A 14338-nucleotide genomic window follows, 5' to 3' on the forward strand; every position below is an offset into this window, starting at 1 on the left:
TCTTCTGGAGTTCCTCAAGTTCATCCAGCTCCCTCCTACAGGGATAATACACTCAAAGAAATATTTTTGCAATTCAGATTCAAAATGTCCATTAAATTAATGTACATGATGGGTATGAAGGTCAAATATAAATATAATAAATGTACTGTACAAAAAAATAAAAAAGAGGAATAATTAAGTTTATTCAACATTTTACACTAACACAAATAGACATAATTAATAAATCATATGTGAGCAATCGTCCATCCTAGAACTAATGTTTGTTTGCTTAATGACAATGATTGATTGGCTACTGCTCAATTCCCTGGTATAACAGCCATATGAGACTAATGTTTTGATTATACCTTTTCAGACCAAACAAACCTGTTACATCGCATATTATCTGGAGATTCAGCTGACCTTATATCTCAAAACGATATAAATGAAAGACTTGTGCACAATGTAAACTTGCAAGTGTGATTGTGCATGTGTTAGTGTGTATTTCGAGTAAAGTCTTAGTCATAAATTTGACAGTTCCCTGAAGTGTCCTTAAGATGGATAAATAACTGCATAATGATAAGAGTGACACTGGGACACACATGGAAAGACAGAGGAGCTATGGGAAAAAAACAAGCGAATGAGACTGCATGGAAGGAAAAAAAAGCAAAGTGAGAGTGCGAGAGGCTATAAGTGGGAGGATGATGGATATATTTCATCACCGCAGCCAGGACAGGTCTCCCTGTGACATCTGTTAAGGGAAGCTGGCTAAATGGGATGCATTAAAAGCCCATACACAGCAATTTCATTCCGCAATCACACAGCCTTATTGTTACAAGGGGGTAATAACTTAAATAGGGAATGGGAAACAATTACTAAAACACACATACCATGGTAATGTGAAAATACACCCACAACGCAAAGAGTAAAACCAATCTAATTCCACAAGACCAATACCAATAAGAGTTTAGCTACAGCTCATAAACAATCCTTTGTCTTTTTTCTTTTCCTATCCCTCCTGTTTTCTCTCCTTCTTCTCTACTGTTTCTTTCTCAACTTCTGTTTCTAATTAAAAAGCTCCACAGAGAAATCAGAATATTCAGTGTGTCTGTAATGTGAGGTTAACACAGTCTGAGGCTTCTGACATTTAAAAAGAAATCACAACACCGTTCTTTTTACTTTTGCATTCTCATTCCTTCCTCAGCAACAGATTAAATTACAAAATAAATGAAATATGCAGAGCACTGTGCATGCGAGTGTGTGTGTGGTGTGAGAATGAGAGCAAGTCTAAATGTGTCTCTGTGTGTTAATGTAATATTAAGCACAGTAATTTAAGACTGTTTATAGGTGTGTGGCTGTATGTCTGTATGTGTGTGTGTGTGTGTGTGTGTGTGTGTGTGTGTGTGTGTGTGTGTGTGTGCGTGCGTACGTGCATGCGTGCGTGTGTGTGTGTACATATGAAGGTTCCTTGGCCTCTATTTGTCCCCCTGGCTAACTTATTATAGGTAAAAAATAAAGTTTTGGTTTATTGACAGTCAGGTTTACACCAATTGGTGCATATGTGTGTTTACAATATGGTGGTGTGCTTTTGTTGGTTCATGTATTAATACTGCTTCAAAACCAACTGGCAATGCTTCAGGGGTCAGGACAAGTTTTCATATGTTTGTGTGTGAGCTGCCAGTGTTTAAGTGTGATTACAGTATATCAGTGTGTATGTATCCATATCAATGTTCATACCTTGTGTTTCATACAGTTTTGCTTGTATGTGTGTTGACATGTCTGTACCCATATGTGTGAGTGTGGTGTGTTTGTGTGCTGAATGGGTGACCTTTGCTTCCCTGCCCCCAGCCCCAGTGTTATTAATTGCAGTGCAGTGGACAAAAGCCAAACAGATTTGTAACAGCTGAAAGCACCTCGATCTGTGTCGACCCAACCAGCCGCCACAACATACAACCCTCATTAGCCCTGTTCGGCACGTGGCACGTGCCCTCTGTGTGTGTGTGTGTGTGTGTGTGTGTGTGTGTGTGTGTGTGTGTGTCTGTGTGTGTGTGTGTGTGTCTGTGTGTGTGTGTGTGTGTGTGTCTGTGTGTGTGTGTGTGTGTGTGTGTGTGTGTACTTGTATGGCTATACACTGTGAGGCCCAGTTTGAATTTTAGACCAATGGAGTGAGGACATTTTGGGAAACTGATTACATTTTGGCCGGTCCTCACATTCTGACACACCTTCAAAGGGCTTTTTTGGGGTTAAGAATTGGTTTTAATGTTCAGATTAGAATCACGTGTAGGTCAGGGTTTGGGTAACTTTTGGGGTAAGGAGTTTAGTTGTGATGGTTAAGTTTAGTTTAAGGGACTAGGGAATGCATTATGTCAATGAGTGTCCTCACAAATATAGAAGTATAAACATGTATGTGTGTTTGACTGAGTGAAAGTGAAAAGAAAAAGAAAGAAAGCTAGGAAGAAAGAAAGACAAACATTTTTGAGCATAATGATAACACTGAAAGATCGAACATTTATTTGACTGTGCTATGAAATTTGTCATTTCATATATAGATTACAGTTATAGTTACTTATGCACAATGTAGCATTATTTTATTATTGCATATGCTCCCTTAGGACTGATTATTGTATGCTTAGAATGTGCCTAGAATGCCATATAATACAGTGTGAGCACTCTGACTACAGATTAATTTTGATGGCTGCTGAACTGCTGGACAAGCTAATCAAGCATACTTGAACTACTTTCAAGTAACTGAAATCCTAACTGACATTTTCACCCTGGACTGTTAACTTATTTAAATGGCTAATATACTGTAGCTAAATTTCTTACATCTTCCTCAATTATTTACTCCCTGGTTCACAATGGGGCATCAAGGGCTGATGGGATATCAGAGAGTAAGGCATTTAGGGAGACCAGGCCACACCTGCGGTCGTCCAGGCCAGCACCAGAGCAGCTAATTGGCCAGGTTCTAAATATTTAACGGAGACTCGACCTGATTGACTGTTTTAATTGCTCCAATTAAATGATTCAATAGTTGGCAAGGAAGGGGTAGTCAGCCAGTCAATTTAGACAGTGACCAGCTCAATGTATTGAGCCTCCAACACCCTCATAATACACGGTTTCCATTTAAGTGACTGATTGATTGATTAACTAATTCACTGAAGTAGTAAAACTAATGCCATGAGAGGGTGTGGAAGCAAACAATGATTCTAGTGTTTAGACCTTTGAGTTACATGAAAACTCTTATACTTGTAATTGGTAAATTTCACGTACATAAGGCAAAATTCTCCAAGTCCTTCCCAAGTCTTAATATTTTTCTGGGTGGATTCAATTTGTACATTGACAGATACATAGATACATTAACCAAACATTACACAAACAAAAAAGTGAACCCACACTGTCATATTTTAAACAATTATTTGTACCTGATTAAGGTACTGGTGTTATTGTTTATTTATATTTAGATACTACTTTTTTTTTAAGCTTAATTTGTTTATGTTTTCATTTGATTGATATAATTTTTTTTCATGCATTGGATTCTGCAGTGCATAAGAATGATCATTCAATGATCAGCTTAATGTCTGTAAGTTCATTATGTTCAATAAAGAGGAAAAAAAACGATTCCAGTGTTAAAATGATCCCCAATCAACATTCCTAATATTCTGAAAGAGAATAAGGTTTTCAATTTCATACATTTTCTATACTTTTTCCACTGTTTCACTCTCAAAAGTAATTTCCTAAAGAGGCAGGGAGAGCAAAGTGCCCAGATTATACTTCAACACACATACACACACACACACACACACACACACACACACACACACACACACACACACACACACACACACACACACACACACACACACACACACACACACACTGAATATACAAATCCAATCAGACTGAAGGAGTGAACTTGTCTCCACCCAAACTGGATCAGAAAGAAAGAGCAGCAAAAGAAAGACTGACGCATAGAAGCAGAGAGTGATCGCAGGGCAGGCGTGCAGGCAGGCCTCCACTCTTTCCACCATAGCAGCTCTCCTTTCATGAATGTCCTTGAGAGGGACACAAGAGAGGGTGGAATGAAAAAGGCTGGAGAAAAGAGAGACAGGAATAAAGTAGAAAGAGATAGAAAGACAGCATAGCATTGGAAGAGAAGAATGTAAAAACACTAGTGCTGCTCAGCCTAGCAACATCAAGTCCATAAATTTTCCCTGAGCTTCCTTTTTCCTGTTCTCTTTCGGATGAATTAAAAGAGTTTGCCATGTCGTTGCAACATCATAGGGGGAATTATTTATCTGGTTATGGCAGTAATAATTACCCAGCTGTTTATTGCAGATAGAGGAATAATTCATGTAGTCAACAGGCCGTGTTGGTGGCGGCAGCGATGACACCAGCACATTTAGTAAATATGCAAAGCGGGCTTGCTCCGCTTTCCTAATTGCCCCCATCGTCCCACTGCATGCCCTTATTAAAGCCCAGGAACTTTAAGTGTCTCCCTGACAAAGTGATAAATTGTTGGGGTATCAAGGAAAACTGTGGCAGAGTGGGGACTGCGCCAGGGTCCTGACTTCATTAGGCTCTGCAGAAGGAGAGAAAGGATGAACGAGGATGGACACTGAGGCACAGTGAACCGGTAGCAGCGAGAGACAGAGAGAAAGATATAGAGTAAAAAAGATTGAGAAAGAGAAGAAGAAAGAGGGAAGAGAAAGGCAGAGTCTAAAGGAGAGAGGTGGAATGAGGGCAGGGGATAGAAGAGGGTAGTGTAAGAGCCGTGTATTAGCTGGATGCTGTACCTAATGAAATGACACAGATGGTTTTGTGTGGGGGAAATCTGTCACAGGAGAGAAAGAGAGACTGAAACAGAGAGTCAGAGAGAGAGAGAGAAGAGAGAGCGGTTCGGCAGTCTATGTATTACTCCTATATCATTACCATGCGCAGCCGATCAGCCTGCACTAAATGGGGACCATTAGTCCAACTTTGAATAATTTATGCAACGGGTTGAACAGACAGACAGATTTACAGAGGGAGGGTGCATGCTGCTGGATTAAAAAGTGGACCTTTGCGGGGTGAGTGATCAGGCAGTGTGCGATCTGAGGGCTCAGCGGCTAACACAGAAAGGATATTTTAAATAATGCCGGCACGGCGTTAATTGATCGTGACCCCAGCAGCACTAAATAAACATGTGATTAACTGGAGAAGTGAAGTGACCTCAACACCCCAAACCACTATGGAGGAGGGGCTGTGTGTGTGTGTATGAAGAGATGGGGGATGTCCCACAGTTGAGTACAACCAGTAAAATGACATTGCATCTCACTCCTTGAATTTATTTTACAATTCTTTACTTACACATTTGTCTAATCTAGTCTAACTCTGCTCTTTGTATTTGACTGTTTTCAAAATATACCAGGCAAGAAAGTGAAAAAGAGATAATACTCTATACCTTACTGTTTCTCTAGGCAGGGTCCAACATTCTGCAAAATACAAATATTGTTATGGGCTACAATATGTAAGCTGATCTGCCTGAAACTTATAAAACAATGTTTACTTTATACACTGGATTACTGGTTTTTATAAGCAGTGTAACCTTTGGTCTTATAACACATAATCTACCAATATACTTTCACTATGACTTGTGTAAATGCTCATTCTACGTACTTTATAGTCAAGTTTGATTATGAGATTGTAAGCACAATTATGCCAGTTTTACAACTTTTATCACTTGTATAGTATCTGTATACTTGATGAAGTTGTGTGTGTTTGTCTTTGTGTGTTATAAAACTGAAGTGGCAACACTTCCCTAATGGACTTTAACAGCCTAGTCCCCCCTACCTCTAAAAGGGGCAAGGAGTGTGGAGAAAAGGTGGAACGCTGGTGGGGAAGTGAGGGGGGGAAGTCAGTGATCCAGGGAGCACTTTAACAAATTTACATTTAATTTTAGCAGAGGCCTAAAGATATTTTCTCGTAAAAATATATTAGCGACATTAAAAATGTGACTATTAGCTAAACGTGATGGGGGTTTTTTTTGTCAAAAATAAAAGATGGCGTATCTCTAGCAGTAAGCCCTGGAGCACAGGATGTTTTATTAATGCACGAGCTGCGGTTAAAATCAGAGGCTAATTTTTAATTTCTTCACATCGTTCACTTCTCTTGCTTTTAGCCTCAAGCACTTTAGAGGACTTCCCTCTCTCTCTCTCCGTTCAACTCTACCTCTTTGTCTCTCAGTTTAATCCATTCCTTCACTTTTCCTTTTCTCTTCCCCTGTCCCTTTTCTTTTCCTCTGAGGTAAAAACTATGCAAGTACAGATCTTACCAGTACCTCTCTCTCTCTGTCACTCACACACACACACACACACACACACACACACACACACACACACACACACACACACACACACACACACACACACACACACACACACACTTTAAGGTTATGGGTACACAAGTACACTTTTTAACCAATTACCTTTACACTAATCAGATCAATTCATCTTGACTGACATGTACCAGTTGACTCCCTTCCCATTCATATGGTAGACCTGGGCAAAACATAATAGGTAATACATACAAAAACATGGCAATAGAGAGAGTGAGACAGGGGAAAGAAATTGAAAAAGACAGTAGAAGTACTGAAGTATTCTGTTCAACAATTTCCTTTCCTTTCAACCAATGAAAGCAAAGGAGGAGCTGGCATTTATTAATTTACAATGATTTCAAAATATCTGGTCTCTCATATACAGAACCATTTGTTTTTTACCTGACAAGTTCATTTTTTCTGGAAAGTCCTTCCAGATAGCTCTTGCGTGCATAGAAGTTATGGATATGCTTCCTCACAAAGAATCCTCTCCATCTCCGCTGGATCTGAGGGATTAAAGCATGGCATTAGTTGTCTTCAAAAGTTGGTAGTGTTGTAAGTTTGATGCTTATACAGCTTGTTTGTTTGTTCTTCGAACATAGAAAAAAAAAAAAAAAATACCAGCAGAGTATTAAGTCACAAAGACAAAGACATTATTATATTTCTTTTCATTTTCTGTCATACTATATACCATCTTACCAACTTACCAATGATTCTTCTCATTACTTTAACTCGTGGAGGACCCATGAAAGATAATACAGATAATGGTATTAACATATGAGTATGGGAGACAAACTTTTAAACCATGCATAAACATGCATGCAGTTGTTCCCCCTGGAGTTGATGGAGGGACAGCCCAAGGTGGAACAGACAGCTGTCACAGCTTCATACATTTAACTGTATCAGTCCACATTGATTGTGGAGTCTGCAGATTAGCTACCACACACACCCACACACAGCAGTAGATCATTTTAAAGCAAGGGGGCGGATGTCCTTCAGACTAATTAGGAGATTAAAACAATGGCAGGTAAAAGAATAATCACACAATGAGAAGAGGGAAGAGGAGAGAAGAGAAGGAGTGAAGGATGGGGAAAAACAACAAAGAGCAAAATGAGAATTAGCATTGATCTGCCAGTCAATAGATAATTTTAAATAAAGTAATTGCCGCCTCCCGAGTTCTTGCTGACCTTTGTTGACTAGTGAAATCAATGCTGTTGAATCTAATACAAATCCAGGGTGCGGCATGTAAACACTGGTTTCTATTACGGCCCTAATACATTATCCTCTGTTAGCTACCACGCCGTGATAAAGACAACAGGAGTGAAGGAAAAAAAAAAAGAATCGAATCAAAATTGATTCAAAGGAAGTGTCACAAGGGGATTCTGAGATGATTGTTTCTCCCTTTGTGTCTTTCTTTCTCTCTATTTACACATTGAATATTTCTTTGGTAAAAGATGGTCTATGACTACAGATGTCCTTCATTTATTTTTGCACAGGGTCTCTCTTACTCGCTCTCTATCCCTCTCTATTTCATTTTCATGCACATGAACAAAGACTATTTCTTTAGTCTTTCCAAAAGGCCAATGTATCAGAAGAGATTCTGAGAGTCTGAGATTGCAAAGGATTACTCACAGTCCCGCCAGTATTTTGCAGGTTATGAGCAATCTAAGAAATCCTAACATACTGTATTATTAAGTCCTTCAACAGGTGGCATCATAAAAAAAGACAGTTCCAGGTTCGGGTATTAAATATCTTTTCACTATACCCTTTTCTTATTTTTTAACTATTTTTAACATTCTTAAGTTTTAGGTTATACTTAATTGTTTGGTCTGGAGACGTTTTCTCCCCTTTTGTCCCATGATATCTCTTAGGAGCTGTGGACAGTGCCAAAGCCTTGGTCAAGGGCAGAGGCAGAAGTGTTCCTAATAACTTGTCTTTTGTGGTGGGAGAAAACTGGAGCACCAAGAGAAAGCCCAGACAAATTCACAGAATAAAATGCACCCTCTGCACAGCAAATCCTCATTTGGCCCTAGTGGGGTTAAAACCGTGTACCTTTTTCCATTGCAAACCACTGAGCCACTTTGCTTCCCCATTCAAATATATTTCATTTTCCATTAAAATTCCTGTTGCTTCCTATAGGAAAGTGTGGTTATTTTATATGGATAATAAAGGCTTCTAACTTCAGAAGCTTCCACTTTACTCTACATGGTGATATCACCCCTAACCTTTCACCCTGTGACCTGAAACAGCTAGGTCAAACACTATTCCTGGATCCATGTATGTCCTGTAATGTGACATTTATTGAAATGACAGGGTGGTCAGCTTTATTTGTTTGGGTTTCTATTAAGTCTAAAACTTGAAGCCCTTTCCAGGCTTTTCCACCAATATGAAAATATTGTAAACCAAATCTGTCCAACTGGACACTAACACACCCTCTTCAATAAACGCTAGTGGATTTTTTTGTTGGCCTATAAAACCCTTTAATGGTTTAGACAGAATGAAACTCTTAGTCAAAGGAGTAGGCTATATGGAATTGTAAAAATATAAGGTTTCTGTGCAATATCCTTGTGTAAAAATGCCAAAGCATCAGTCACAGCCACAGTGCTATGATTTATGAGTTGAACAGTAGTAGCTCCTGAGGGAGATAAAGGGAACATTGGACAGGCATGAGCACAGAGGAAAAGTAAAAAAAATAGATAATAAATATATATTACAGATACTGATATAAAGAATAGCATTCATTAGCATCCCCTTTTTTTAGAGGGCTTCTTATCAAGCACTGTTCATAAACAGAATAAGGATTAAGGTTACATACGAAAAGTGGATAGTGTTGTTAGTATGTATGGACCAACTAACATGTAATGTGTCAAGACAGGATTAAGGTGAGTCATTTTGAAATAGCAGAATAGCATTATCAGATTTATTTCTTTTTGGTATTACATCTGACTCTAATTAGTCTAAATTATGTTGCAAATTAAACTGTGAAGGAATGACAGCATAATGCCACATGTTCAGAGTAAGAAAAAAAGTAGGCAAGATTAAAGAAGTTTTTATGATGGACAATTTTTGCATGAAATGGTGTTATTAAGTTCTTAAAGGCTGCTATTCATGGGGCCTGCCATTCACAGCACACACAGAGAACAGAGTGTGTCCCCCACCACGACACTCCATTTGCTAAAACAAGGCACTCTGGTGATATTTACCCTGACCGCCATCTCCTCGTAGAAATTCATCTTCATGATAAAATATGCTGCCTGTGAACACAAAGGAAGAGATGGTGTTACACCTTGTCTCCAAGCCCTCTGATCTGTCCACAGCAGGCGTCAAAGATAAAGAGCTCTTTATACATAATACATTGCACAGAGGCGGCACAGATAGGGCCACTGTAGAGGGGAAGGAGGAGGGAAGGGGGCAGAAAAGGAGAGAGGGAAAGCAAGAGAGACATGAGGAACGAGAAAAAGTCAGGGGAAAGGAGAGAAAGAGAGGGGGGGGGGTGGTTAGCGGGACTTTGTATCAAGGGGAGGACGGTACTCTCTTAATACACCAACTCAGACAAGGGCCAAGAAAATCCATGGTAGTCAAGCAGCGAGCTAATGGAGATGTATGATGGCCAAACGCTCTCCTCTGGATTTCATAATCAATGACAGCACTGCCAGAAGAGACTAACAAAAGGCCAGAGAATATTCAGCAGCTCACCCGACAAGCCATTGCACACTAAACGTACCAGTCGACCACTGGGGGCACATTTCAGGAGCAAACTGGAGAGTCGGCCATAAAAGGGATTCATATCTCAACATGTCTTTTTTAATAACAACAGAGAAGAGAGGGAAGAAAGGAAGGGGAAGGAAGACCAAGACTTGAAAGGGGGCTGTAAATTCAGCTTGATTTTTTGAGAGATGGGGCTTTGTGCACATCACATTACATATGATAAGGTCCGCAAGAGTGAGAGAGAAAAAGACAGACAGAGAGAGGAGGGGAATAATAAAATCTCTCAGGGCTAATTCAAAATAGTGCACTGTGGCAATTTTGAGTGATTCAAATTAGTGCTCGTCTGTTTCCAAATGAGACCAAACAGCCTCTTTTTAGCCCATATGTGTGTTGTGAGACATCCTTCATAGGATGCTGCCCCCCCCCCATTTCTTGAACGCCTCCCAAACGGCGGCTGGCAGTTATGCTTTAACAAACAGTCAATTTACAGGCATGATAAATAGCTTGTTGTGATACGTTTACAAAACTCAATCCAGAGGAAAATTATACGTGAGAGCGCTGGGTATTGGATCCGGTATCAACAATCTGTTCAATTAAGAAGCAGTTGGAGGCAATATGCTGAAAATGGGGCCTTGTTTTACTAAAGCACACACATACACATAGACATACACACACACCATACACATAAACTCTTTTACTCTTTCCTTCTCTCTCTTCCTTTTCCACACTCTTTCTATATGCATTCCAGGAGTTGCAATATAGATGGAATTCCTTATCATATTGCATCATATTTCCTAAGTGCTAATTTCCCAATGTGTAATGAGTGAATTATATTTCTTAAGGTCAGATGCAGGGACTTAGGAATATAGCCATTGAATTCTAATGCATGCTATCATAACATAATCAATATATCTATAGCCTTTCCAGGCGCTGGCTTACCTTCACCATTTGTCTGAAACGTGCCCTTGCTGTGAGGCCCCGCCATATCTTCTGTATAATGATTGCCTTCTTGTGCAGATGGCTGTAATAAAGTCATATTGGGGAGATGATTGGATGGATATTGTTCAGTAGTTGAAATGAAGGAAAACACTGAAGAAAGTTATTCAGATACACATGGATGGAAATTAAATGTGTATTTCTTTATTTGATTATTTGTTAGGTTATGCTCAGAAAATGAGTACAAAAAACCTAAAAAGCAAGAAAATTAAAACTTTCTAGTAATATGTGGGAGCTGCTAATAAAAAATAATAAATGCAGTTATTAACTGTGTTTTTTTTTTTTTTTGGGTTGAAAACAATAAAGAAAAGAGTGATTTTCCGCACACAAATGCTAGGTCGTAAAGGATGTCAATTAACAGGTCAGGGAAACATTATGCTTACAAACACACGCACTCACAAAAACAAACACTGACAGAGAGCATTTCTGCTCCTCTAGGCTTTCTGCTCATATCCGATGAGCTTTTTCACCCCCTTTAGTCAGACGCGTGCATTTGTATTCATCTTCAAACATACTCTAAATGCTAGTCCACTGCGATTCTCTGCCCCCAATGAGGCCATCAATTTCCAAAAGGCCATTTATATGCCCAGAAAATCAATGCTGATAGTGGGTATAGCACAACCCCGGAGTTGCACTTAGGCAGCTAAAATTGTTGCTAATTATCCACTTAACGCATTGATCAATTAACTAAAGTAATCTGAATTAACCTACTGTCTGGAAGTTTGTCTGCTGACCCTGCAGAATGGTGCTGGGGTCACAGCATAGGAACAGGCACAGAGATAGAGACATTCATTTCTCTGTGTGTGAAAGGAGCATAGGGTGCAAGCAACATTTATTCCTGCAGGCCATTTGCAAAGCTCTAGAAGTGGAATAATTATGGAAGTGGGCTAGTATCAGGATTTCCCTCGAACTTAACTCTTAGAGTCCTGCCTGAATGTTTTTCAACCCCCAAATTGAAAAAACATATCTCAAATTGGTATATAAAATATTAAGGCTTGTATTCTTTTTTGCCTGTGGCACACAAAGGAGTACCAAAAGTCTCATTAGACTAACACACACTCACCACCCATACACGTTATACCTGAGGTAAGTCTGAACCTTGCAAGCTCTGAACCAGCTCTGAATCCGGGTGGCGGCCTGGTTTTCCTTCTGTCTGTTCTCCTCAGCTTGGCTAAAGCACACAAGACACATAAAAATAAAACAGTGAACTAGAGCTACATTATGTCACTGTAATGTAGCATATTAACGCTCATTAATATGCAATACAAATAACACTAGTATCTGTACTTGCAAACCTCAGCCAGACTTTGATGTGGTTCGCATGTGTTGTTTGCTGTACAGGTGCTTTAGAGTTTCATTATTTAAGTACCATATTATTTACCTTAGGGCACCACTGCCAATGAATACAATTTACATTGTGAATTTTAAGCCCAAATTCTAATACATACAACTGTTTGTCTAACGAGCAAAGTAGTACAACAGATAGCGGCAAAGTAGTGATCGCTAGCTAACGCTTACTATAAACACATCACGCTAGTTAGCATTTTAGCCAACGCAAGCATAACGCATAGCTGACATTTCAGGTAACGTTATGGTTTGGTTTTGACTCCCAAACTGCTCAACAACAGCCACAATGGTCTTTCCTAACTGAATGAAACGTAGTCATACATGAGATACATACTTGTTTCTTAAGAAGTATTCCTTTTGGAACTCCTCAGCTTCACTTTTTATTTTCAGCAGCTCCGCCATGTCTCCTCAGGCGTGAGTTTACTTGTTGTCCTGACAACACAGCTGTTTCCCGGGTTACGAGAGATGCGTTCATGATAATCTAGGAAATAGGATCTTTCTTCAGAACATAGGAATAATGCTTACTTCACTGTACGTATCTTAACGCTCTCAAAAATGTCTACCTTACGTTGATACATGTTGACATTAACTGCGAGGTTAAAGGAATCTTCGTGTAGGCTATTTAACCAGTCACCACGGAGTGCTAAATTGTAAAATCAGCCCTTTGTTGGTTTTATCTTATTTTCAAAACATTTGCTCTACTACAATTTTATTTAGACCATTCGGTCACTTAGCGATTCGTTTTCTGTACATTTTGTTTTAATTATCTTTTTGAAAGTCTGACTTTCATAAAACACCTATTTTTTTCCCTTTCCCTTCCCTTACTAATCATTTATCAGTATCAATGATAATTCATAAACACCAAAACTAATACATAACAAAAAGAAAGTCTTTTAGTGTCCTTACAAGTTCAGACGGACTTGCTGCAACAAATGCCATTTTGTTTATTTCGTTCTCTGCTTTTTCGAAAAACCTCTCCAAGCACTGTACACGACCTACTATACTGAAGCAAAAATGCAATGTAAATAGTATAAGGATGGGAGAATAAAAAGACAGAAAATCCCAGAAAAGACACTTTTAAAATGTCAGCACTGTGGATGCAGATTGTGGATCTGTGTATTGATCTGCCACCTGCCTCACTTCTTCCATCCATCCCACCATCTATTTCCCCCCTTACCTGACGTTATCACCCTTCATCATACAGTTATCAGTTTATTTCTCCCCGCTCTTCCTTCCCTATTTCCCCCCCGTCTTCACTCCTCCACTCCTCTTCAGCCATATTCACCTGTCAAAACGATCACCTCAGCAGGGTGTGTGTGTTTCTGTGTGTGTGCGTGTGTGTGTGTGTGTGTGTGTGTGTGTATACTTTTGTGTCTGTAAAAGGAAAGATATCCGTCTGGCCGATAGTCACAGGAAAAGACTGTCTGTATTATAGATTACTTCTTAGAGACAGGAAAATGACAAATCGCAAAACTCAGTGACTGTTTCCTGTGTGTGTATCTGTCTCCATGCTCTTTCTTGTCTGTGTACAGGCATGCATGCTTCTCTCTAAGCCAGTATGCTTGTTGAGAATCTTATTCTGTCTCTCTGTCTTTCTCTGAGGCCAATTTGCTGTTTGAGGGCCACCACAGTGGTGAAGAGCAGTAGGCAGACATCCTAGGTAGAGTTATGGCTGGAGGGGTGAACTCATGGTGGCTCAGCCCATCCATCGAGGGGTGGCAGGAGAGAGGCCACCCTAGTAATTACCGGAGAAATGTTGTTGTGACAAGACAGTACGTGAGTGAGACAGAGAGAGAGACAGAGAGATTCTTAGGGAAGTGTTGTTTCTGACAAGACCGTAAGGATGGCTGGAAGCAATTCGTCCTGCCACAACACTGATTAGGTGTCACCGGGTGTGTATCTGCGAGAGAACAACACAAAAAAGACAGTTAGAGCACTTCATAAAAAGACACGTGTTTA

At 39.6% G+C, this 14338-nt stretch overlaps 1 protein-coding gene across 2 annotated transcripts in view; it reads right to left on the reverse strand.

Moving 5' to 3' along the window:
• Window positions 1–12812, reverse strand: part of spata17 (spermatogenesis associated 17) — a 42035-nt gene extending 29223 nt beyond the window's left edge. For both annotated transcript variants that reach the window (XM_040135004.1, XM_040134995.1), the window contains exons 1-6: window positions 12714–12812; window positions 12114–12203; window positions 10976–11057; window positions 9532–9582; window positions 6731–6834; window positions 1–35 (exon numbers count right to left, since the gene is read on the reverse strand). The exon at window positions 1–35 is cut by the window's left edge and continues 89 nt beyond it. In XM_040135004.1, the coding sequence (XP_039990938.1) occupies window positions 1–35; window positions 6731–6834; window positions 9532–9582; window positions 10976–11057; window positions 12114–12203; window positions 12714–12781 (430 nt within the window). In that variant the 5' untranslated portion in view covers window positions 12782–12812. The remainder of the gene's footprint in view (window positions 36–6730; window positions 6835–9531; window positions 9583–10975; window positions 11058–12113; window positions 12204–12713) is intronic.
• Between the last annotated feature and the right edge of the window lie 1526 nt (window positions 12813–14338).

Source organism: Xiphias gladius, chromosome 1 (genome assembly GCF_016859285.1).
Source record: "Xiphias gladius isolate SHS-SW01 ecotype Sanya breed wild chromosome 1, ASM1685928v1, whole genome shotgun sequence".
Taxonomy (NCBI): domain Eukaryota; kingdom Metazoa; phylum Chordata; class Actinopteri; order Istiophoriformes; family Xiphiidae; genus Xiphias; species Xiphias gladius.